The sequence below is a fragment of the Eleutherodactylus coqui genome, chromosome 2 (genome assembly GCF_035609145.1).
Source record: "Eleutherodactylus coqui strain aEleCoq1 chromosome 2, aEleCoq1.hap1, whole genome shotgun sequence".
Lineage (NCBI taxonomy): Eukaryota > Metazoa > Chordata > Amphibia > Anura > Eleutherodactylidae > Eleutherodactylus > Eleutherodactylus coqui.
The window spans coordinates 219,226,050-219,252,100 of NC_089838.1; the positions used below are offsets into that span (position 1 = coordinate 219,226,050).

General features: G+C 42.9%; 1 protein-coding gene across 2 annotated transcripts in view; it reads left to right on the forward strand.

The window, feature by feature from the left end:
• APBA2 (amyloid beta precursor protein binding family A member 2) overlaps nucleotides 1–26,051 on the forward strand; it is a 313,956-nt gene that overhangs the window by 221,064 nt on the left and 66,841 nt on the right. For both annotated transcript variants that reach the window (XM_066592503.1, XM_066592504.1), the window contains 3 exons: nucleotides 13,192–13,377; nucleotides 21,843–22,022; nucleotides 22,108–22,320. In XM_066592503.1, coding sequence (XP_066448600.1) covers nucleotides 13,192–13,377; nucleotides 21,843–22,022; nucleotides 22,108–22,320 — 579 coding nt within the window. The remainder of the gene's footprint in view (nucleotides 1–13,191; nucleotides 13,378–21,842; nucleotides 22,023–22,107; nucleotides 22,321–26,051) is intronic.

Here is a 26,051-nt window from a genome sequence, read left to right on the forward strand (position 1 = left end):
GGCACTAAGTTATATGCAGGCACATAATAATTTTATTATTTCATATTGCATCGAATTTGAACATTGAGTAAAACTGACATAGAAAAGGACTTGGAGATGTTAGTTAACTATAAGCTAGAGCAACCAGTGTCAGGCAGCTGCTGCGAAGGCAAATAGGATCATAGGGGTGCATCCAAAGAGGTCTAGGGGTACATGATGAGAACATTGTTCTTATCTTTAAAAGTCACTGGGCAGACCACACATGAAATACCGTATTTTTCGCTTTATAAGACGCACCTGATGATAAGACGCACCTGGGTTTTAGAGGAGGAAAATAGGAAAAAAATATTTGTAACTCCCCCAGACCAGGCAGTTAGTCAGGTAATACATGAGGAATAAAGAGCAGTAATACCAACTTAGAATGAAGTATATAAAACTTGCCAACCTGCCATTCAGAATCCAGGAAAGCTGAGTGTAAATGTAATGGTGATCCTATTACTTATCACTCAGCTTTCCAGGAGCCCTGAATGTCATGTTTGACTAGTTATAGCAATGCATGTTGTATACATGCTTGCATAACTGCAGTTGGCATTCAGGATTCTGAAAGAGCTGAGTGACAATGTAATGATGATTCCATTAGTTGTCACTCAACTTTCCAGGATCCTGCATGGCATTTCTCATTATGGTTATGTATGGTGTATAAATGTGTACATAACTAGGCACAAATATATACACCATACATGCAGCTCTCTCCCACCTCTGCTATGTAGCCAACAGATAAGTGTTGTCCATTTGCTCAGATGTCAAGGTCCTCTGATCTCTGCTTTATGTCCTTCCCAACCTCACCAGAGAGCTCAGGAAAATACCAGCCTAAGGGGTGCAACCATGGACCGAGATGGCATGATCGCCCTACAGCTGACTGATGAGGGGGAGCAGAAGTTCCCTCTCATTAATGAGCTGTTTCTACAAGCATCGGGCGCTGCTACAGATCGTACCTGCAATGTTTATCAGACTGTCAGCTCCATAGCAGGAGCCGTCTGCCCGTACAACAGCTCCCCACTACTCCCCCGCCCCCAGCAATCAGCTGTTGTCGGCCGCTCTGCTCTCCTGTTTGTACACAGGGCCGGCAGCTCAGTAAGAAGGATTTACTATCTGTTTCAGCTGCCGGTCAGGTCAGGTCAGCTCTCAGCATGTTCTCTCTATAGGACGCACTGACTTTTTCCACCCACTGTGGAGGGGAAAAAAGTGCGTCTTATAGAGCGAAAAATACGGTATTTTGTACAGTTTTGGGAACTGGTACTCAAGAAGGACATATCAGAAATTGAGTGGGTACAAACTAAAGTAATAAATGGAATGGTTGGACTATAATACCCAGGAAGGTTATCAAAATTCAGATTATTTAGTTTAGAAAAAGGCAATTTGGGGGTAACCTAATAACTATGTATAAATATATTAGTGGTCCATATAGAGATGTCTCCCATCATCTATTTATGCCCAGTACTAGCTTTTACATCTAGAAGAAAGAAGGTTTCTCTACTAAAAAACAGAAGGGGTTCTTTACTGTAAGAGCAGTGGGACCATGGACCTCTATGTATGAGGACGTGTTGAGGGTGAACTCAATAAAAGAGTTTAAGAGGGGCTTGGACACCTTACTTCAGTGTAACAATATTGCATGTTATAGTCACTGATTACTTCAGAAAGGTTGTGGATCCAGGGATTATTTTGACTGCCAGGTTTGGAGTCGGGAAGGAATATATTAGGGAATATATTAGGTAACAAGTAAACACTCAGTTCTTGAAATAGATGTTTTGGAAGCACGAAAATGGGCAAGTCTAAGGATTGGAGCAAGTTTGAAAAGCTCCAAATATTGATGTGACTGGGTCAGATTTATAATCAAATGTTCTGACATTGCACATCTGTGAACTGTAGCAAGAGTGACTAGAGTGGAAAGTGAAATAAATAGTTAAAAAGTAACATTTAAGACGGACCACAACTACCGTAGGTTCCATATTCAAAGACTGACCAAAGTGAGAATTTACAAGGTAGCAGCAGGTCATGCCACAACGAATAAGTAATCACATGCAGCAATATATACATATCAAGTTTGTAAAGCCATGTAGGTATTAGGAGCAATACAAGAAGAAAAATCTATATAACATTTGTAAAACTGAGTATTTTACCAGATCTGGAAGACCATTGTTGCCAGGAATGCAATATTCTTATTATAAGCAGGAGGAGGACCTTTTTTTCCCTTAGTCACCCCTGAATGCCCAATAAGATGCCTGCAGACAGGAATCACCCTGTTATATTCCCAACAAGGGAAATAAATAGTAAACCCCATCCCTACACTTTTCGTCTGGGCAGAATACTGGGCTCATTGGTGGACAATTGGTACAAAAAGAAAGTCCCCACCAGTGAATGTAGTGCTAAGAGCAATGATCAGCAGTATGAGGTGTAGCCTGTTGCATTTGTTATGTTCTCAGGCCATTTTCACACGTCCGAGAAAATCGCTTGAGATTTGTGCGTTGTGAGATGCTCAAATCTCGCATGAATATGAACCCCATTCTTTTGAATAGAGTCATGCATATGAGTGTTCTTTTTTTCCCAAATCGCAGCACATCCTACCTTTGGGCATTCCCTTGCATCGCCCATTGTGCTAGGTGCATGTGGTGCGATGCCAGGTTTCCCATTGAAAACAATGGGAGACACTCCGCGATCCTCTGCCGCAGCTGTCAGGATTCACGGAGTGATATCATAATTGCCTGTGTGAAATTAGCCTCAGGCAGTGGCCTCTTTCAGTGCACCCTGGTACAATGCAATAATTACTTGGGAATGTGTTGAGGAACATGACAAAGGGTTCAAGGTGCTGACTTGACCTCTAAACTCCCCAGATCTCAATCTTATTGAGCAACTCTGGGATGTGCTGGAAAATAAGCTTGATCCATGGGACCCCACGTCCAAAAAAGATCTGCTGATAACATCACAGGACACCTTCTGAAGTCTTGTGGAGTCCACGCTCTTATGGGTCTGAGCTGCTTTGGCGCCATGAGTGGGGCCTCCAGGTGTAGCTTAAAAGTTTATCTTGGGGCCTCCCAACTTCTTTTAACTCCTTAACACAGAGGCGTAACTTAAAGCTCCCGGGCCCCAATGCAAAACCTGTTACAGGGTCCCCAACTATAAGGCTTTAGTCATTGTACTGGGCTCCCTATATGGAGAAGAGAGGCCTTATAGGCCCCCTAAGGCTCCTGGGCCTGGGTGCAACCCCATCCCTTACATCCGCTATAGTTACACCAGTGCCCCTGCCTCATGCAATATCACACTTCTTTGATGTTATGACTCATTGGTCCATATCTCTCTCTACTGTACTTATTGCAGATCAGCCATATATGTACTTTTTTAGGTAAGCGTGTAGGTGCAAAATCCGGTTTCACTGTTAATTTAGGTCTCTTCGTAAAAGTCCACCTCAATGCATCTCGTCTTTGTCCTGGTAAAATGTCAGCCGTTCCACGCTGTATTTCCCCACCCAGACATTCATAATGCAGCTTATCTCTACACATTAAATTGAATAAATACATTTGGCATACAATAGTCAGTTTATCTGTATATATTTGCCAGCACATGAATATCGCACTTCTCATCATCTTTTAATACTAAGACAGTGCACATCAAAGTGACTTGAAGGCCACAGTCAGCAAACCAAGAGAAATAAGAGCAGTAGGCCTGCCAGAGCGATAACACAGTGATTTATACCCACTACCTGCGTGGAGCAGAGAGATAGGACATTTCACAGCCGCATAATCTCCTCATCTACACTGTCGCAGGGCGCCGACATAAAGAAGAACTTGTCACAGCTTTATGTGCAAAAAGTAAACTGAGCTCTACTAAAATAGTGCTGAAGTTTTAATGAGAGAATAAACTGTGAGCGAAGTTACCACATCATGCCGGGCGTGCTTAGCAGTGCCTGCAGTACTACAACTTCCAGCAGTTACTGCTCACCTCCCTTTAGGCACGTGCTCACATCTCAGAAATTTTCCACAAGTAAGAGCTGAATCACATGATCGCATTTGCACAGCATGTTGCGCCCTGCAAAATTTGCGTACACATGTCACAGTGAGTAGAACCCGTTGATTTCAATGAATTCGTTCACATGAGTATATTTTGCGCGCGTCTTTAGTTTGTGCAAAAAAATATGCAGCATGTTCTATTTTTATGCGTATTGCACGGGAACGTAGCACATAATAAACTAGTTTCACTTAATTGCCCATTGAAATCAATGAGAGCACGCTTGCGTGTATTTTTGCACGCACAAATACGCATGACATACGCAAACAAAACGTCCAGTAAAACCTGCACAGGCATGGGCAAAAAATGTAATTCCCATTGCGCAATTATTTAGCGCAAATGCACGTAGAAATGCGCTTACACCCATGTGAAGCCGTCTCAATGGCTTCTACAGACAGGCGATTTTGCGTGCATATTTGCAAGTGCAAAATTTAATTGCGCAAAACGCAGAGAATAGAACCCATTGATTTCATAGGTTTGCCTCACATTCTGCGTTTTTGCGCTCAATTTTCGGGTGTGTGAAAATAAAGGTGAAATTCTTTAATTGTATGCGCATTTACATACCCATTTGCACACCATAGGAGTCTATGGGGTGCAGAAAGGCGCTCCACACGTCCGCACGAAATTGCGCACTAAACGGCACATTTTTTTGGTGTTAAACGATAACACCAGGGACTAATTAGGCTGCATAGCCTGTTCAATCATGGCGCAGGTGTGTCGAGTGCTGATGTGAACAAGCCCGGCAGGAAAGTACAGTAAAATGTTCAGATATGCTTGCAATGGCCTGCAATAGTGCTCCCTTCACAGCGCTATTAGGTCACGCTATCGAGAGCCTATGTACGCTTACGCTCATCTGCAGGAGCCCTAAATCCGCACATGACCGCGTCGAATTCCGCATGTGGGAATTCCAGCTGTGAGCCCGGCCGGTGACCCTGCATACAGCACTTTACTGTATCGTGTATGACTGTGGAGGCTCGCAGACGGTCATATGCAGTACAGGGTTTTTTTTTATTGTTTGTATTTCCCACAACGTCGTGTAGCGATGACACGGTACCCACAGCCCAAACGCAATATCAATGTGAATGGGCTGCAGGTCGGACACCTCCATTGACATCATAGGAGGCTGTCCATGTGAATTCCACGGTAATATAGAGCATGCTACAATCTTTCTTCCATGCGTGGAACACGCTGTGAGAAGGAAAATTCGAAAAAGCATGCGTTTCAATGCCTGTGTTCTTCCATGGAAAATCCGTGCGGACACCTATCATAGTATCCGCAATTCAAATCCGGTCGTGTGAGAATGGCCTTACTCTTTCCCTGAGAGCCAAGATAGTAGCTAAAATCATTGAGTTTTTTGCTGCATTGACTTTTATATAGTAATTCCAGACACGTGTTTACTACGGTTTACCTGAGGGATGTAAGTAATCGAAACTCATTTAAAACAAAGCTTAGGGCAAAGTATGTGTACTTATATCTGAGCAAAACCTGCCTGCTTCTGCTGCTTATGAGTGCTTAGGACATTACAGCAAGACTACAATATCCTAGCTTGTTGTAGCCCATTAGTAATAATATTGGCAAGTAGATGTGATATACACTGTGGTCTGCGAAAAGATATATAGCATCATCAGATCCTGATCTTTATATTGCATCCCCGCCTACAGTTCAGGGACTTGTAAAAATGTATATGCTAAGGTGACCAGATATCACGATATAGGCGGAACAGTCCTGCTTTGGGACCCTGTGCCCCACTTTTCCCAGGGTCAAAGGTGAGACAGCCATTTGTCCTGCTTTCGGGATTTCTTTCCTGCTTTTGTCCCACATTTGGAACGCAGGGTGACCATTAAAGTGATTACCAGCCGGTGTGTAACCACTGCGGCCAAATGCACACACTATTTCTACTGGAATCACTGGGGGGGGGGGGGGGGGGCACTATTACTACTGAGGCCACTCTGCACGTGGTAGCATACATAAATCTGACTTAGAGTATGTTTACATGTGGTGGAAATGCTACAGAATGTCCACAGTAGAACTGGAAATCAGCTTCGTACCCAAGCTGATTTCATACTATGCGGCGCTCCCCCTCACCTCCTCCGAAGGCTTCCCACTGTCAGCGCTCCCTGGCTCCCAGTTCCCAGCAACTCTGGTCAGGTGCAGGTGGTCAGGTGAGGCCACTACAGTCTGCTGGGAACCGTTAGCCAGGCAGCGGGAAGCCTACAGAGCAGGTGAGGGGAGCGCCACATGGCATGAAATCAGCTGTAGATACACGACTGATTTCCAGTGTATCACTGGTGCAGATTTTAACAGCTTTTTGGATGTGGAAATGCTACGGAATATGCTCCCTGTCTTTTTTTAAATGGCCCTGTACTTTTTATAATGACGGAGGTAAAATCATATGTTGTGATAAGTCACCCCCTACCCCCACCCCCTGGTCACATCCCTCTGCCGCTCTTTTACCTGGTCACATTATATATGCATACTGCACTGCACATTTATAATGAATGGTGGATAGAGGTTTGGATGGTTAGGTAGGTAGGTATATACTAAAGTACAAAACAGGTTCCCTAGGTATTATCAACTATATTGTTTCACTGAAATTCAAAATCAAAGACAAAAAGAAAGGTGAAAACCAATATAATAAAACTTAACATTTATTACATATCTTTAAAAAAGATTGTAAATACGTATATGAGCAACAAAGAGTATGAACAACCAAAGAGTAAAGAGTAGTAATTCACTCACCAATAACAAAGAATGTAAGCTGCATACTTCTCACTGCAGGTTCACATTAGTGTCATGACATGTAGTAGAAGTTAAGTTTTTTTTTATTACAAGAATTTTATTGGATTTTTCAAAATAAAGGTAACGAAGTCTTACAAAGAAAAACTGTACATTACACTGTGTAGTTATACTGTACAAGAATTGGCTCGCTAGAGGTCTATATGAAAGTTCATCTGGCAAAAAAGAGTGCCTCTTCTTAGTAATTAGGAAAAAGAGGGGCTGTGTCTTTCCTTAATTGCTCCTGAGCCCTTATCTCCTCGGTCCTGCCACCCAGGCTGGATGAGAAGAGATGCCCTCTATACCAGGTATTTGGTAATGTGAAATGTGATGGCATTAGACCTGTAAGTTAAGGACAAGTATACTGTATAGTTAGAGGCCAGATGGCCAGGTGTTGATATATGTACCAGTTTACAGTCAAGTGTTAAGTGTTGTGAATCATTGTGGTGATGGAATAAAACCGGTAGGTGCCAGATAAAGAAAGTTACGGTTGTCAAGTGAGTCTCTGAAACTGAAATCAACCATCTTCTGAGAAGAAGACAGCAGGACCAATTCAAGGTTAATCCCCTATGGTCACAATTGTTTTGCATCCTCTTTTTCCCTTAGCTTGAATTCCATTACGTTATACAACTTGCCATGATACAGTGCCAATTGACTTCAGTCTTGTACCATCCAGTAAAAAAAAACAACCGTCAGAGTTATCCATCACAGCTACTCGGTCAAAAAATGTATATTTAAAACATATACGATTTTTTAACATGGAAGTCTATTGGTGATGGATGGCGTCTATCGAGGTGCCTGTTGGACATATACTTGTTTAGTATCTGACATCATGCTTCTCAGGATATGCCGGGTTTAATATAGTTTAGTATTAAATTAGCCAATGCTCACCACCTTGCTGCTCCTGCTTCTTGTGTGACTGCCAGTACCTGTAGGCAAGCTTAGTGCTTACATTGCATATTTATACTCTAGGGAGATTAATTTTGAGATGTAATATGCTGTTTTGCTAATCTTATTCTACTGGAGGCCATTTATAGAGAGCCTAGGTGACAATATGTAGATCAAACCCTTCTAGCTTCTTTGCTGAAAAAATACTGATGACAAGTGCATTGAATGTTACATTAGAAGGTATGTGATGACTAGTAAAATGACTTGGGTTAGGTAAATGCCTGTAACATGCTTTTGTCACATGCTGTATGATTTTTATCATGTGTCGGCCAGTGGTTTGAAATCTACACTGGCCTCCAGGTCGTGTTTTCGGTGAATAGGCAGTCAAATGTCTTACTGACATTAGTAGGAGGTAATGTGAGACTGATAGCTGTCTGTAGCACAGCTATCACATTGAAAATATATTTGTATGTTTGTGGTCACATCTTTACTGAAAACAGAACAGGTCCATTCCTTCTAGAGATCGATTGGTTTCCAGTTGCAGGACTCCAAATGGAATTTTTTTACAGCTCAACTGTATACACAGGTGTGTCCTTCCTCAGAAGAGCAGGCGGGGCATGTGCCCTGGGTGCAATGACGAGGGAGGGTGACATACCAGCCTATAGTTAAAGAAGGCAGGAGAGCAGAGGAAGAGATAACTTTAGGACTGAAGGACCTTTGATGTGATGATCGGTCATATGTATAGGAGGGCTGCTAGAAAATCTGACAGAGCTTTGATGATGTCCTGACCATGTGAGCAGTCACATGTGTGGTAGGGTCAGACTCTAGGCTCTGCTGCTGTGGGGGAAGTTTTTTTGCATTTTTCTTGATAATGCAGGAAATGAAAACCCTCCTGAGCAGGTAAGAGAGATCTGTGTGGGGGCACAAAGGCAGATTATTACTGTGTGGGAGAAGGAACGGAAACATTAAGCATAGCAACACAAATAGCTGCTAGTGCAGCACCAATGGGTCACATAAAGGTGTTTTCAAGGGAGAATACTATTGATGACCTGTTCTCAGGATAGGTCATCAATAGTTGATCAGCTGGGGTCTGTTGCTCAGGACCCCGATTAATCAGCTGAGCGGGTGCATGCTGTCAGCGCCGCAAATACACAGAGGTCAGAGTGGAAGCAGGGGAAGTCTGCACGCCGACCTCTGAGTAGTTGCCAGTGCTTGTAACTGCAGGCATGGCTCGTGTTGATTTCAATGAGAGCTGAGTGAGGCTCCCCAGCCAATTAACTATTGTTGACCTCTGATTGGCTGAGACAGTCAATGAAGGGCTGTGATTGGGCCTCGAGCCTGCGCCGAGAACCAATCACAGCAATCTATTGCTGTAGACGGGGTTCTCAAACCTGGCCTACAGCAATAGATTTGTCAGTGCAGAGGAAGCCGGGAGCAGCGGCAAAGACCAGCGGCCATGACCCGGACGGCAGCGGCTAGGTGAGTATTGATTTTTTTTTCTATGTAGTGTAGCTAGGACTGATTTTCAGGGTAGGGCTTATATTGCAAGCCCTCCCTCCAAAAATCGTTGTGTGGTTAACGCTGCCAAAAAGGCGGCACCAAGTTTTGCCGTGTCTTCTGCAGTGCTGAAACCGCTGCCCATTTATTTCAATGGGCGAAGCAGGGCTGAAAACGCCCAAAGATAGAACATGCAACGCTGTCAAAGTGCAGCGTTGAAGACTCTGCATTTCAGCTTTGTGTGAGCAGCCCCATTAAAATGAATGGCTGCATTCTACAGCGTTTAGCGCAGCGCTGAACGCTGTACAAAAATGCCTGTATGAGGGAGGCCTAAAAGACCCAGCAATGCAGTGGAAAGTCACAGTAGGGCCATAGAGCGACATGGTTACAGTACAGCTGAGAACTGTGCCAAGATACCGTTTGATGCTGTTTCAAATTGATTGTTAAATGGCCACACGATTTTGCAGGTAAACAGTCTGCTACACCTTTGCCACCTTGGCTCAGCTTATTCCAAGATGTGATCTGCAAGATGTAAAGCTTTTCAAAACAACCTGATGTCATGGTACAGTACTCTGTCACAAGACGTGAATACTACACATGTTTATGTGTGGCAACCCAGTGGTTGTGTTGTAGATTACATATTAATATATAGAAATTATATTACACACACTTTGTAAAAACAATCAAGCACCTAAAAGAAGTTTTCATTTAGCTGGAAAATTCGGCATGCAGTTACATTTCAGGCAGATATGCAGATGATTAGTGTGGTGATGTGATTAGATGAACGGTCTTACGCCCAGAGGCTCTAAAAGTGGTTCTATCCTTGGCCTATAAAAGTCTGTTAGAGGCTTTTTCCACTTGTATAGAACTTATTGACCACTAGACGCCTCTAGAACACAATGCAAAAGATTAACAGCCCAGTAAACAGAGTTTGAGAGGGGTCGTATTATTGGAGTACAAGAAGTTGGATGGTCAATTGCCTGCCATTTGGGCTCTCCTGACCAGACTAGTAGGAGGTTTTGGGACTAGTGGATGCGTGAGGCCATGCACACAAGGTGGATGAGCTCAGGGTGCCTCCGACAGACTTCCAGTGGAATGGATTGTCTGATCATCCGACTGTTTTATTGCCAACCATCCAGAGACAGGTGGCACCATCATTACAGGCCCTGTGTCTGTCAGAACAATTTTCAGGGGCTTGGCTGAAGGACATTTAGCTTTACAGCGCCGATTAACACGTATTGGATTTGACATCCACCCACTGTTGCCTCCGTTTGCAGTGGTGTTGTGAATAATGAAACTGGACTGTTAGGGAGTGAAAACAGGTTGTTTTCAGCAATAAATCAAGGTTTAGTTTGGGCACTGACCACGGCCATGTTCATGTCTGTAGACCTTGGGGTGAGCGCCTCAATCCTCCCTTTGTTGAGGAGAGGCACACTGCCCCCACTGCTGGTGTGATGGTCTCGGGGGCTCATCGCATAGGAGAGTCGGTCACCCCTAGTAGTGGTACGAGGGACAATGACAGCTTAGCGATATGTTCAGGACATCCTGCATCCACATGTGTTCCTCTTATGGCGACTTCCAAGAGGCATTCTCCAGCAGGGTAATGCTCGGCTGCACACAGCAAGGGTGTCACAGGAATGTCTCCACAACATTGTCAGTCTTCTGTGGCCTTCCTGGTTGCCAGATTTATTGCCAATAGAACATGTATGGGGCCACCAGGGATGCCAACTTCAACATCCTATGAGTTTGCATAATCTAGAGCAGTGGTTCTCAACGTGAGTAAAAGTAAAGAATTCCTATCATATCCTGTGGCAGTAAGTCAAGTTGCTCGTGTTAGCTTTTCCATCTACGTACTTAGTTGAGAGGGGCTTCAGCGTGGTTCAGCAGCTCCTGAGAAAAGCGAGAAACAAACCAGATATGTTTTTAGTGGCGATTTGAGACTGCGGTTAATGAAGATAGTACCAGATATCGCGAAATTGGCGTCCGCTCATCTGGCCCAAGGCAGCCATTAATGACTCAGATTGATCGTGGCAAACATAATTATTATTATTAGTCGAATTTCATTGTTCTTGGATTTTAATTAGTCTTCTAATCATTAAGGATTACGGTGTATCTTGCATTTTCTTTATACGTTGTACGTTTCTATCGAATGATAATCAAAGATGGTGGTTTTATTGCTTGCTTCCTCGAAAAATTATCTTCTGCAATAAAGCCTATTTATTATTGTATCCACAATTAACCTGTTTTGAAATATTTAACACCTACATTTTAGCAGCTAAAATTTAGCTGACTAAAATACTTCTTTGGTAATTTTTAAGAGACGTGTTTTCACAATTAATGCTAATCTGTTAACGACTATCAAACTCTCCAAAAAAAGTATTCAGTATTTTAATTTGTCCTTTAAATTTCTAAACAAGGTAAACTTTGACTGGGTTTAAACTAGTAATGCTTGGGGGGCGCTGGCCACCATCCCAATACCTAAAGGGGGCGCTGGGCTGAAAAAGGTTGAGAAAATCACTGATCTAGAGGCTCAGCTTGAGTGACACAATATAAGGGCTTATTTACACGTCCGTATATTGGCCGCATTTTCACGCCTGGCCAATATACGGTGTCCCTTTCTGCAGGGGAAGGAGGCGGGCCAGGAGCAGTGCACTGAGCTCCTGCCCCCTCTCCGCCCTTCGCCACTATTTGCAATGGGAGGGGGCGGGACGGGGCAGAACTTAGCCCCACCCTTGTCCCGCCCTCCCATTGTAAACAGTGGCACGGGGCGGAGAGGGGGTGGGAGCTCAGTGCACTGCTTCCGAGCCGGCCTGCCTCCTCCCCCTGCAGAAAGGGACACCGTAGATCGGCCAGGCATGAAAACTCGACCTATATACGGATGTGTGAATAAGCTCTATGGTTGTATGTATGTTTGTTCGAACATGTATGTTCTACAATGTTGCAACAGCTCCTTTTCTATGGAGATACATCATGAAACAAATTTATCCATGTCTATGCAGTGTGATCACTAGGGATGAGCGAGTATACTCGCTAAGGCACTACTCGCTCGAGTAATGTGCCTTAGCCGAGTATCTCCCCGCTCGTCCCAAAAGATTCGGGGGCCGGCGCGGGGCGGGGAGCTGCGGGGGAGAGCAGGGAGGAACGGAGGGGAGATCTCTCTCCCGCCCGCTCTCCCCTGCTCCCCGCCGCAACTCACCTGTCAGCTGCGGCGGCCCCCGAATCTTTAGGGACGAGCAGGGAGATACTCGGCTAAGGCACATTACTCGAGCGAGTAGTGCCTTAGCGAGTATACTCGCTCATCCCTAGTGATCACCCATAACTCCTTAAAAAATCCTCATTTTCAGGACTTCGAAAGATGAATGTCTCACCACAATGGAGCGTATTTGCACATGAACAAGGTTTGGAGATGGCGATACGCGTGTGTCAGTGCATAGCACTGTTAAATTTTTCTTCTTGCAATGCCAGTTCACACACAAGCGTGATACTTCCTTTCTGTGTAACAGAATGGCTCTTTACGCCTTATAAGGGCCAGCTGTCTTCTTTTCCGTGTATTGTCCGCAGTGTCACACCCTTCCCCTTACTTTTTTTAACCTGACATAAACTTCTAGGGCAAGTTCTATATTTTTTCGCTTGTAGGAATTGCACATGAAAAATACGCTCATGAGACTGAAACTATTGAAATCAATGGGTTTGATTTCTCACATTTTGCGGGCATGCGTTTCACACGTGCAAAAATGTGCGCAAACACGTTTGTTTAAGCCCTTAAAGTGTTGCAGAACCCTTTAAACATTAATATATTATCAACAAAGAGTAGAGATACTGTAAGGTAAGCATGTGTAGACAAAGCATACATTTTGCTGGGAAGCAGTATTTTCTCCATCCAGTTACTTGCATAGTTCCTAGGTGTCTTAAGGACAGTTAGTACAACTTTGAAACTTCATACTACTGCATGTTTGAGAGATTCTAAGACCTTTTCTTTTCTGTAAACAGGAAACAATGATGGATCATGCACTAAGGACAATCTCATACATTGCTGACATTGGGAATATTGTTGTTTTGATGGCAAGACGTCGGATGCCAAGATCTGCATCACAAGATTGTATAGAAACTACTCCAGGTGGTCAGGAAGGAAAGAAGCAGTACAAGATGATTTGCCACGTGTTTGAGTCGGAAGATGTAAGTTGTCCATTCTTTTTAAAGTCACACAACAGCTTTATTTTACTCAAAGTATCCTAAATGTTCTATCGCATTCAGTTCTATGTTGTATGATTTCACGTACATGGGTCTTTTACATGTTCTGTGTCAGCATTAGTGGCAATATTATTCCCTCATATAATATAGTGTACTGTAAAGACCCACACTATCATTACTGGTCTCATTCACATTTACTCAGGGATGTATCCAAAGGCTCACGAGCTCCGATGCCTACATTTGGCTTGCTCCCCCTACCCCCTTTCCCATTCATAACCCCCACACAACTTCTCTTTATGCAGTGTTACTTGTAAGCCAGGCAATACAGAATAACGTCAAATAAATATTAATATACAACGCCCTAATAATTAATTATAAAGCAGCCAGATATAGACGGCCACATAACATGGTGGTCTGTGGCAGTAAAGCGGTTTATGACTGTATGCCTTGTGGTTTGTGGCAGTAAAGGGCTTAGTATCTGCATGCCAAGTGGTCTAGGGCAGTGATTGGGGTACTGTCAGCACAGTTAGTGGTCTATGGCAGTGAAGAGGATTAATGTCAGAATCCATATTGATCTAGGGCAGTGATGGGGGTTAAGGTCAGCATACAAGGTGGTCTAGGGCAGTGAAGAGGTTAATGTTAAAAATCCCTTGTAGCCTATGGCAATCAAATGATTTATTTTAAAATTCCTGGTGGTCTGTGGCAGTGGAAGGTTTAATGCTACATACTTGGGATGCACTGGTTACTCGCTTTATGCCACTTATGCTTTCCTACATATTCATTTAGAGACAGATCATTGGAAGGTTGGTGAGAAATATAAATGGTGAATGTACTTTCATCCTATCTCCCCTGAAATGTAAATCACTCTCTATCATTGGACAATGCAGTCATTTTAGTAGAGGCAGAATTCTTTTTAAGAAGCTATTCTAAGATAACTTTTCATTTTGAAGCTTTTTAATACACAGAGCTGAAATGTTGCCATTCCCAGATCTGAAGCTTTTTTCTTCTTGATTTTTAAAGTGTACATGATATTCTGGGAAATCAGCTATAGTTAAGGTTCTTCTGCTGCCAAGCTCCAATTTCTTACACTGCTGGACATCAAAGACCCTTACAATAGAAACGCATGATACAACATTGTCTTTGATACATTTCTTTAATGTCTGTTACCTGGAGTGTCCCAGCTGAGTGCTATCACCAGAGGTTGTCCTGCATGCAGACTTGTGTCAGCTATTATAAGGCACAGGGCTAATTTACAATATGCAATATAAAAGCCCTCATTTTATTCTGGATGGGATACAGGGGATTTCTAATAATTGGAATTAAAAGTTGAGTTCTGAATGTATAATTCATATAGTGGTGATAATGCATGCAGTAGTTTACCCTTTTAGGTGCACAGAAATACATTGTATACTTAGCATGACAATTTGACCAGAGTTGGAAGGAGTATAGTATAGTGGAGAGCACCTAGTAGGTGTGAGGAGGCTTATAAGGTCATGCATTCTTCAAACTTGGTGTACAAATACAAGATGGTACAATGCCTCAAGAGAGTTACCCATTAGAAGGCAACATTCCCACAAGTCAATTTCAGACCTTCTAACCAGCCATGTAACATGACTGGGAATATAAGCCAAAGCCAGAGTCTTCTCCTTGTATTACCAGCCATTGTTGCAGGAATGCTTCCTTCTAATAGGTAGAAAATAGAAAACAAGTACAAAAATTCCCACGCTCACGGGACAGCTTTGAGACAATATCTCCAATTATCTACAAGGACTATCGCTTAGGAGATAAAAGACACTTACTTAGGAGGAGGGGGTTTTCGTCCATCCACTCTGAGTCGGAGCATTGCAGTATGAAGTGTCGACACTAGGAGGGGGCTTCTGTGGTACCATGTCCCCCCCTCCTAAGTTAGTGTCTTTTATCTCCTATAAAGCGATAGTCATTGTGGATAATTGGAGATATTGTCTCAAAGCTGTCCTATGAGCGCAGGATCTTTTGTAATTGTTTTTTGTTTTCTTCATATTCTATATGCCGGGGAACCTTCCCCTCTGTGAAGCCCTCCGTAATTCCTTCAGCTCTCCCCTGACGAAGCGGATTCTTCCAGCATAGGAACTAGCTGACTACTATCCATCTATAGGATCACAGGTGAGGCGCCCGGTTGCCCCCACAGGGCCCAGGTGTCCACACCAAGTGAGTCCACAAAGTTTTTCATCTCAGATGCGGTCTCCCACACTCTGTTCCTTCTAGTAGGTGGCGCTGTATAGGCATTGTACCATCTCACATTTGCATGACCATTTGACAAGTTTCACACACAGACTTCGATTTAGTAGCAACGGTTGAGGTGATATTTGAGGTACTACTTTATGACAAACAGACAGGAGCAGAATAATGCTGGGAAAGGGGTCTATGTCCCAGTGAACTTCAAGAACAACGATAGAGTCTGAGCAGCACATCTTCGCCCACGTTCATACCTGTGGTTCCCTATTCCTTTGTTTGGCTCTATCATAGAAGCCAAAGAATGAGAATAATGGAACCAGCAGATCTGGCACATGCTGGACCAGAATGGCGTGTTAGCCAGGAAGGAATATGTTTAAAGGAAAATAACGCAAAGATGATACTGTATAAAAAGAAATGGGTAAATAGGAGTGGTGGGCACATCAGTTCACTTTTTAACCCTTTCCAATCCACTGTCTGACGTCTTAAGACATTATGATTTAAGGCTGTACAGCTCCGATGTTGGAAGATGTCCGTCGGGGTTCTCTTACTGTATATTGCCAGCCTCTCTGCTGTCAGAACCTATCCAATGTGTCACCTCATGCAGTACTGGCTTTAGCCAACATATAGCGCCGTTGTATAACAGCAGAAAAAGAGTAAGCCCCCTAGGAAAACCAGGATACAAATTGGATTGCAAAGGGTTAACACTTTCACCCAGAGCGTTTCTCTCCAGAATGTCCATGGCATGCTCAAAAATTTGCCTGGATTCTTTCTGCAGTGTATATAGTTAATGTAAGACTAAGCAATGAACTGTATTTTCCTCCTTCATTGATGAAAATTTCCATTCATGGATTTAGTTTTCTCTCTCTACAGACCGGGATGCAGTGTGCCCTAATTCTGATTAAATACCTTCTTCAGCTAGGCAGTGTTTGAGTCAGCTATAATTGCCATTGTGAGATCTCCCACCCCTCCCGGTGCCAAAAGATTATTCTTAATAAAACTGATTTCATTATGAGACACTCTCTAGTCTCTGCAATATACCAATTATATTTTTGTTTTCTCACGATGGATATATTCCCATTGCCTGCAGTCACAAAATGTGTTGTGCAGAGATAATCTCCATACCCCAGGGGACGCATCGGCTTTGCCATAGAAGGAACACATTACATCAATAAGAATAATAAGGCTGTGCCACATTATTTGCAGAATCCTGCAGTTGCTGTGACTTTTTAGGCTACAGAAGTTAATATAAAGCTTGTGTACATTTTTTTTTCTACGCTTGAAAGAGAAAAAAAAACATATTGATATTGGAATTACTATAATAAATTAACTTTCACCCTTTAGGAAAGCTTTTAGCAAAAAAGGTAATGGTTGACTTTGGAGCAAAGCTATGATTACCAGTACATACCTTTAATTTCAGCAGAAGAAAATGTTAAAAGAGATGTTAAGGCTAACTTCACATGGGCGAGCGATATGGGGCCAGGAATCCCGCCCCTATATCGCACTCTCCATCCATGTGAAAACAGCTTTGCATTACTTTGGGGGTGGAAGGCCTGCTCCGGCACAGCTGTTAGATTTGGTTGAGTTTCTCCCATTGTTTTCAATAGGAGACCTTGCATCGTATTGTGTGCACTTTTCACATGGTGCGATGCTGCCAACGACCCCATTGAAAACAATTGGCGATGCGATGCGAGGGCAAGCTCAAGTTAGGACATGCCATGATTTGTTTCCCTCAACGCATTGCAGTGTTATGCGGGAAGACATTGCTCATGTGTAAGACCCATTCACAAGACTGGGTTCATATTTGTGCAAGATTTCTGCATCTTGCGTGATTTTGTCGCCAGTGTGAAGCCGACCTAAGAGAATCTACTTGCTTTCTCAAATCAGCTGCCCTAAAAGGTACCTTGTTCTCCAGTTAGTTTTGGTGTTTTTGCCATAGTCATTACACTGGATGATTTGGTAAGATTAGTTCACAGTATCGTGGTACACTGACTTTGGCTGCTTTCACATCTGCATCAGGGGTCCATTTTCCTGCTCTGTTATGGGAGCAGGAAAGGGAAAAACCTCTGGCCGAATAGATCTGTCATATAGCACCAACGGATCTCGTTGACTATGATGGGGTCCGTTTGGTTTCCTCTCAGCTGCCTGGCATTTTATCAGAACTGCATGCAATGCTATTTTTTACGGTATTTTTGCCGGATCTGCGATGAAACTTCTGTATGAAGGTTCCAGCACAGATGTGAACCCGGCCTAATATAATCTGACTGGTATGTCTTAACAACTATACATAAAGTGATTGTTGCTGACTGACTCTTTCACATGAGGTCGCAAGGTTTTCAAGCAGGAATACATAGGAAAACAGCCAATAAGTGCACAAATGTCAAGGAACTGATTCAGAAGTTCAGGGAAACTGGTAGTGTCCAGGACAAACCAAGAACTGGAGAAGTTGACTCACCCCATGCTCCAAGGCTAGCCTCCTCAGGCTTTTCTGTGGACTCTTCGTGAAAACAGCTAGCACAGCTGTCAACACTTCGGGATAGGAAACATATTGTGTTTTCCATACCACATAATTCAACATAACAACTTACTTAATACTCAACACAATATCATCCATAATTCAAAAATTGTTGCAGATATTGAAAAAAATTACCACACTAATCAATTTCTGATGAGATTCTACCATTAAAGGGGTTTGCCAGGAAAATACTATTGATAACCTAGCCTCAGAATAGGTCATTAATAGTTGATCAGCTGTGGTTCACTGCACGGGACCGGAGCTCATTGGGTGCCCACTGTCAGCACAGCAATACCAAGGTCGAAAGCGAAAGCTACTGCTCTGACCCTGGTGTAGTGGCTGGTGGTTGTAACTGCAGGAGCAGCAGCCATTAATCTTAATGGGTAGTGCACCTACAGTTACAAGCACCAGCACTGCACTGGCCTCCCTAGGGTAGGTCATCAATACTATTGTAGTAGCCCATAAATGGGTCCTACAAAACTTTGTCATTGTATGACGGCCTTAAAAGTTATCCAGGGCAAGCAGAGATTAACTGTAGGTTAACTTGCCCTGCAACTGAGCAATTAATAGTCTTCCCAGCAACCATTTATTTCTTATTGGTTGTCAACAGACATAGCTGTTATTGGACGGCAGCAGAAATGAGCTGAGCACCCTGATAGGCTGCCAAGCCATTGAGTGACAGGAGCGAGGGCTTCAGTGACTGGTGCGTTTGTTACTAGGCAACGCGAGAGGAAAAATTATTCCAAGTGCACGTAGAGTGTTTCATCAGTTGGTCGTCAGAGGAGGCAGGAGTGAGAGGTCAGTTCAGTGGGGGGTTTACAGTGAGAGCAGAGGGGGATTGTGAGAGTCAGGCAGTCGGTGCAGGAGACAAGAGAGAGGTCAGTCAGAGTAGTGGGGAGAGTCAGGAAAGCAGTCGTGTGGTTCTAGTGAGTGAGTTAGTCGAGCGTTAGTCAGAGCAGAGGAGCAGTCTGGTGAGAGCCAGAGAACAGGTAACTAGTCAGTCTTCAGGGGTCCCAAGTGAGGAGAGCAGAGTAGTCAGGTTGTAGTCAGAGTGAGAGCGAGTTGTCAAAAGGAGAGAGAGACTTCAGCCATTTCTAGTCAGAGATCCCAGGCACATTATTCCCAAATTGTGAGTTTCCTGAGTTAAAAACAACCAATGCATGGTTCTTAAATTGTCCACTGATAAATGATTTACCGTAACTTCACCTGAAAGAAAGAAAAAAAATTCATTATGTTTAATCTTAATCCCTGGCATTGGGCGATTTCTTCATCTCATTGAACTCCACATTTTGTGCTGTTCAGCACTAAATTATTTTAAATAATAATTAATCACACAATAACGCCACGGAGTGGCCACTGAGGCTTTGCGGGACGTGTCATGGAGTCGCTCAGGACCGCCCCTACACTGTTTTCCTGGAAAACCTTTTTAAATCATATATCCCATGACCCTCTTATCATTGAAGTTTTTTGGGGGGAATCCAAGATGGCTGCCACCCCCCAGATGACTGACAGGCACCACCATATCACCAAAAAGTCCCCCGCCATCTAAGGGCGCCCACCCACTGGCGATTTTTTTCCCTGCGAAATTCGCAGCATTTTTTTCTCTGCAGGGGTCTATGGGACTTGTAATGTTAAAATCGCGATCGCGCAAAATCGCAATTTACCGCGAAAACGCGATTTTGCACGATCGCGATTTTAACATTACAAGTCCCATAGACCCCTGCAGAGAAAAAAACGCTGCGAATTTCGCAGGGAAAAAAAATCGCCAGTGGGTGGGCGCCCTTAGTGTTACATAAAGTTTCCTGCTTGATTCTCTTTTCATTCAGAAAATATACCTGGTGGCCCTGAATTGTGACTCACCCTGAATACGATATATATAATAACAGGAACAATAAACATCTACCGAATGGATACCATATGTATTATAAAATAAAAACAAAGAATAAAAGAAAGGACATGAGCGCAGGAGCAGTAAACCTAATAATGATACATTAGCTCATATCTTTAATTAAATCCCGCGGGGAATCTCATGCCCATTGTAAAGATCCAGTAGGCGTCGCGACTTGATAACAATCTCCACATTCGGTTGGCATGAGAAATCTCCTGATGCTTTTTAAAATGGAAAGTTCTAAATGTCTGATAGATATGAATCTACCCCACCTTAAATCAGGGCCCCTCCGATCCAGCTTACCTTTATGACCTGATATGGCTGTGACTACAGATACAGCTATAATGGCTTGTCTGTTTTCATAGCACCATAGATGTGAATAGGACTTGCATAGGCAGCGAGCTAGGCTAATTCTGCATTCCAGTTAAAGCAAGTGTGAAGATGGAACAATACCTCTACAGCGCCACCTATTGGAAGGCAGCATTCCTGTAAGTGAATGTGAGACCTGTTAACCAGCTTTGTAACAATGACTGGGAATATAAGCCACAGCCAGAATCTTCTCCAGAAGACAAAGTTATAAACCGTGTGCAGACTGACTATTTGAGGGGTTTTGTCCCTCATCAGTGTGCGGGAGAGGAGGGAGCAGCGGGGAAGGGCCGACCAACAGAGTACAGCAGCGTGCAGCAAACAAAATGGCCGGGGAGCCTAGGACACTGAACGCTGCATCGCGGAGGTTACATCTGGGGCCACCCGGGAGCCTGCCAGACTGACAGCAGCAGCGGGGAGCTGGGAGGACAACTGTTGGCCAGGAGCTGGGACGGAAGGATGATACTGGCCTTCCAGGACCTGCAGGGGAGCCATCTCATCAGCTAATGAGGTACACAGGGCGTCACAGGGCTGTCAGTGTGCTGTCCAGCACTATTTCCTGGTGGCGTCAAGATACATCAGTACCAGTGTGCAGTAGGTTGCTAGCTTGGCTAGTGAGAGGCCTATAGATTTGGGTCAGGAGGGGTAAAGTTTCTCATTAGGGAGATCACCTAGTAGGTTTGAGTAGATTCTTAAGGCCATGCATGCTCCGTTGGGAATTGTATGCAAATGAGCAGATGGAAAAATGCCTCTACAGCGCCACCTATTAGAAGGCAGCCATCCTGCAAGTCTATTTCAGACTTTTTAACCAGCCTTGTAAAAATGACTGGGGATATAAGCCAAAGCCTTACAGAAACCTGCATGAGAGTTACAGAGACAATGGAAAACCCCTTTAATCTGCTGCCAAGCATGCCTTATATATATAGGAATATGTAAGAATTGCATGGCATTCTAAATCAGTGGGACCTGGCAATGACTGTCATTTTATTGTTTGGCATCAAATAAACAGCAGCATCATGGCTGCATTATAACCAAAAATCCTGTGAGCAATCTTGAGAAAGGATAGCTCTTGTGTATGGTAATGTCATCCACATATTTTCTAATAACTGCAGCATAGCAATAGCAGGTATCTGGCCTGCAATATCGCAGTACAATATGTATGACTTCTAAATGACCTCAACATCATTTTCTTTTGAAGAAGAGCAGACATAAAAGCTGATATTCTCGCGGAATAATACTTTATACACTGACTAAACGCTATTACATAGCGACACCTAGTGGCAGGAATATGTTTACATTACTTTTTTCCCCTGGTACTTGCTCTGTTTCTCCTACTGTTATTCGGTTTATTACAAAAATGAATACAATTATGAATGAATAAGATGATTATTACTAAACTACAGAAAATATATGACATCAGTGGGAGATGAAATGCTGCTAGACTATAGACTGTACTTCTTTTCTGCACAGGCCCAGCTCATTGCACAGTCAATTGGGCAAGCTTTCAGTGTTGCCTACCAGGAATTCTTACGGGCTAATGGGATCAACCCAGAAGACCTCAGTCAAAAAGAATATAGTGACATCATAAATACTCAAGAAATGTATAATGATGACCTCATACACTTCTCAAACTCTGAAAACTGCAAGGAGGTAAAGTAATCTGATGGTACTGCTTTTAATACAGCCGTATGGTCTTTTGTGTAAAATATCATGGATGTGATTTGCTTGTTAACAGCTTCAGGTGGAAAAGCTCAAGGGAGAAATATTGGGAGTAGTTATTGTGGAATCTGGATGGGGCTCCATACTTCCTACTGTAATACTAGCAAATATGATGAATGGGGGGCCGGCTGCCCGCTCTGGAAAACTCAGCATTGGCGATCAAATCATGTCTATAAACGGAACAAGCTTGGTTGGCCTTCCTCTAGCAACATGTCAAGGTATAATTAAGGTATGTCACATGCACAGTCTATTCTACTTCTATTATGTGCTTTTCTCTTATATTCCATGGATTCTTCAACCGTGATCCATTCACATTCATTGTCAATCAGTGCAAACAGCAAATGTTCATCGTGCTCCATTGTGAGTCTATGAATACATTACATTGTTGCATTTCTGTTCACAGACACAACATATGTTTGACTGCTGTAATCAGCTAATATGGAACATTCACAGCTGACTGGACAACCCTCTTATTATGTTACTTTGGGGTATATAATTGTAAATAGGGATACCCAACTGTCAAATATCATATAAAGCTCTATCTGAAAATACATTAAATATCACATATTGAAAACAGAAAACAAAATCTTGGAGCACGTGATATGTTCTAAAAGAGAGTAGTACAGCATACTATCCATATGTTCTTAGAGGTCCTGTAAACTCAAATGGGGTCAGTAATTCATATGCCTTACTCCAATATTGCTTTGTTTTCCTTGTTAAAAGGTTTGTCAAAAATTTAATAAAAATTGTTTTAAAAAAATTTACACACACACATATATGTATATATATATATATATATATATATATATATATATATATATAAAGCCAAGAGCTTTGCAGATGGAATGTATACATGAACTACGCCTGCTTCTATTTATTCCAGTTTGATAGCACATATCATGCTCTGCCATCCTTTTGCCTCATCTGCTTTTTGAATGCAGCAGAAAGTACATCCAGAGAAGATTGGAACATTGATAAAGTGCTGTCTGCAGCCTGATACATAACATTAGTGATAAGCATGGGCTAACCTTCAATGGCTATTTTTTATATACAGCATCTTCTGTGTATTTTCCATTGGAATGAATTTCCATTGGTATATAAATGTAAAAAAAAATCTGAATACTATTCTGTGAGTATACTTTGATGACATAATTAAATTTAACTATTACTGAACCTACACTGGTGTTTAAAACATAGCTTATATCCCTTCCAGTTAAAATTAATAGACTACACAAACAAAACTTCAAAAGGACTGCAAGTTGTTAGGCAAGCTTTAATGAGCACTCTTTCTAGCACTTGCCCTGTAAAACTAGTTCTACTAAGTAATTAGGCTAGCACTCTGAAACGGGCGATCCAACACTGAGACCTGAGTATCTTTTGCCCCTATACTTCACTTCCTATACGTTCCATTTTAAAATTCATCAAGGCACCAGTAGGACATTAAAGGAGATGTCCCGAGGCAGCAAGTGGGGTTATACACTTCTGTATGGCCATAATAATGCACTTTGTAATATACATTGTGCATTAATTATGAGCCATACAGAAGTTATAAAAAGTTTTTTACTTACCTGCTCCGTTGCTAGCGTCCTCGTCTCCATGGTGCCGACTAATTTTTGGCCTCCGATGGCCAAATTAGCCGCGCTTGCGCAGTCCGGGTCTTCTGCTGTTCTCTATGGGGCTCCGTGTAGCTCCGTGTAGCTCCGCCCCGTCACGTGCCGATTCCAGCCAATCAGGAGGCTGGAATCGGCAGTGGACCGCACAGAAGAGCTGCGGTCCACGGAGGAAGAGGCCATCTTCAGCGGTGAGTAGAGAAGTCACCGGAGCGCCGGGATTCAGGTAAGCGCTGTGCGGGTGGTTTTTTTAACCCCTGCATCGGGGTTGTCTCGCGCCGAACGGGGGGGGGGTTTAAAAAAAAAAAAACCCGTTTCGGCGCGGGACATCTCCTTTAAAGAGAGATTTAGAGGGGTATTCCTATCTCAGACTTTAGTGGCGTATCAACAGAGTAGACTATTACTCTGTTAGGTGTGGGTTCCACCTCTGGGACCTGCATCCACTGTATCTTGAGTTAGGGCCCCCCTCCAACCCCAGCCACTTTGGGCTGGGAAGAATCAGGAGGATGGAAATAGCTGAGTGACCTGCAGAATGCTGTTTGTGTAACTCCCATTGAAGTCAATGGGAGTTACACAAACAGCATAGCACAGTGAGCTCAGGAGCTGCGGAAACCTGCTTACTGACCTGGAGCCCTAAGCAACTACAATTTTTGTCTGTCTTTACAACTACCATGTTTGTCTGTCTACTGTATGCTATTTCATTTATATTAATTAGAAGGAATGAAAATTATGTTTTAGTTAACACTAGTGTAGGTTCAGTGATTCAGCATTCTATATACAGGTGTTGCACTGCCCTTAGAGGAAGGCAGTAGGTTCTTTAAGTCCCTCATTATTTGATATTATTGTATAAGGACACTTGATTTTTTAAATCTGGTCTAAAGAGGTTTGACTCCATGCATATTACAGCTCAGGACCATTCAGTCACCACCCATGGACAAGAGTGGCGCTGTTTTGGGAATAAAAGTGGACTGCTTTATCTTTACTGTATCTCAGACAACTCATTTAACGAAGGTCTTTCTCAGGATGATCTAATGTTGCTGTTCCCAAATACAAGGGTCTTCTTTATAACAAGTTTTATATACAATATAAAGTCTTCACACCCTTCCACTTTTTTACATTTTGTTATGTTGTGGCCTTGTGTAAATTAAAAAAAAAAAAAGTTTTTCCCTATCATTCTGTACTCAGTAGCCTATAATGAAAAAATTAAACCAGAGAGTTAGAAATTTTTGTAATTAAAAAAAAACTAACTAAAAACTAACACTTTCCATTGACTTTAATATTCACACCCTGTACTCTGTACTTAGTTGAAGCACTTTTCGCAGTTTTTACAGCTTCCAATCTTCTGGAGTATGATGCCTCAAAGTTTACACACCTGGATTTGGGTATTCTTCCATTCTTCTCTGCAGATCCATTCAATCTGTGTCAGGTTGGACATGGACCGTCTGTGGACAGCCATTTTCAGGTCTCTCTAGAGATGTTTTATTGGCTTCAAGCCTGCGCTCTGGTTGGGATATTCACAGAATTGTCCTTAAGCCACTTCTTTGTTGTCTTGGCTGTGCTCTTAGGGTCACTGTCTTGTTGGAAGGTGAACCTTCTGCCCAGTATGAGGTCCCTAGTGCTCTGGATCAGGCTTTCATTAAGAATATCTCTGTACTTGGCTCTATTCAGCTTTCTATCAACCCTGATCAGTCTCCCAATCCCAGCCACTGAAACTTACCCCCACGATATGATGCTACCACCACCATGCTTCATTGTAGACATGGTATTGGGCAGGTAATGGGCAGTGCCTGGTTTCCTCCAGACATAATGCTTAAAAATGAGAACAAAAAGTTCAATCTTGGTTTCATCAGACCACAGAATCTTGTTTTTTACAGTCTGAAAGTCTATTTGGCAAACTCCAGGCAGGTTTTCATGTGTATTTTACTGATGAGAGACTTCTTTCTGGTCACTCTGCCATAAGGCCCAGATTGCTGGAGTGCTGCAGTGATGGTTGATCTTCTGGAAGTTTCTCCCATCTTTGGAGCTCAGCCAGAGTGACCATTGGGTTCTTAGTCACCTCCCTTACCAAGACCCTTCTCCCCCGATTATTTAGTTTGGTGGGTTAGACAGCTCTAGGAAGAGTCTTGGTTGTTTCCAACTTCTTTCATTTTAAGAATTATGGACATCACTATACTTTTGGAAACTTTCAGTGCAGCAAAAAAAAAATTGTAGCCTTCTCTAGATCTGTGCCTCCACACAATCCTGACTTTGAGCTATACAGGCAATTCTTTCCTCTTCGTGGCTTTGTTTTGGCTCTGATATGCATTGTGAGCTGTGAGACCTTATATAGACAGGGTTGTATCTTTTAAAA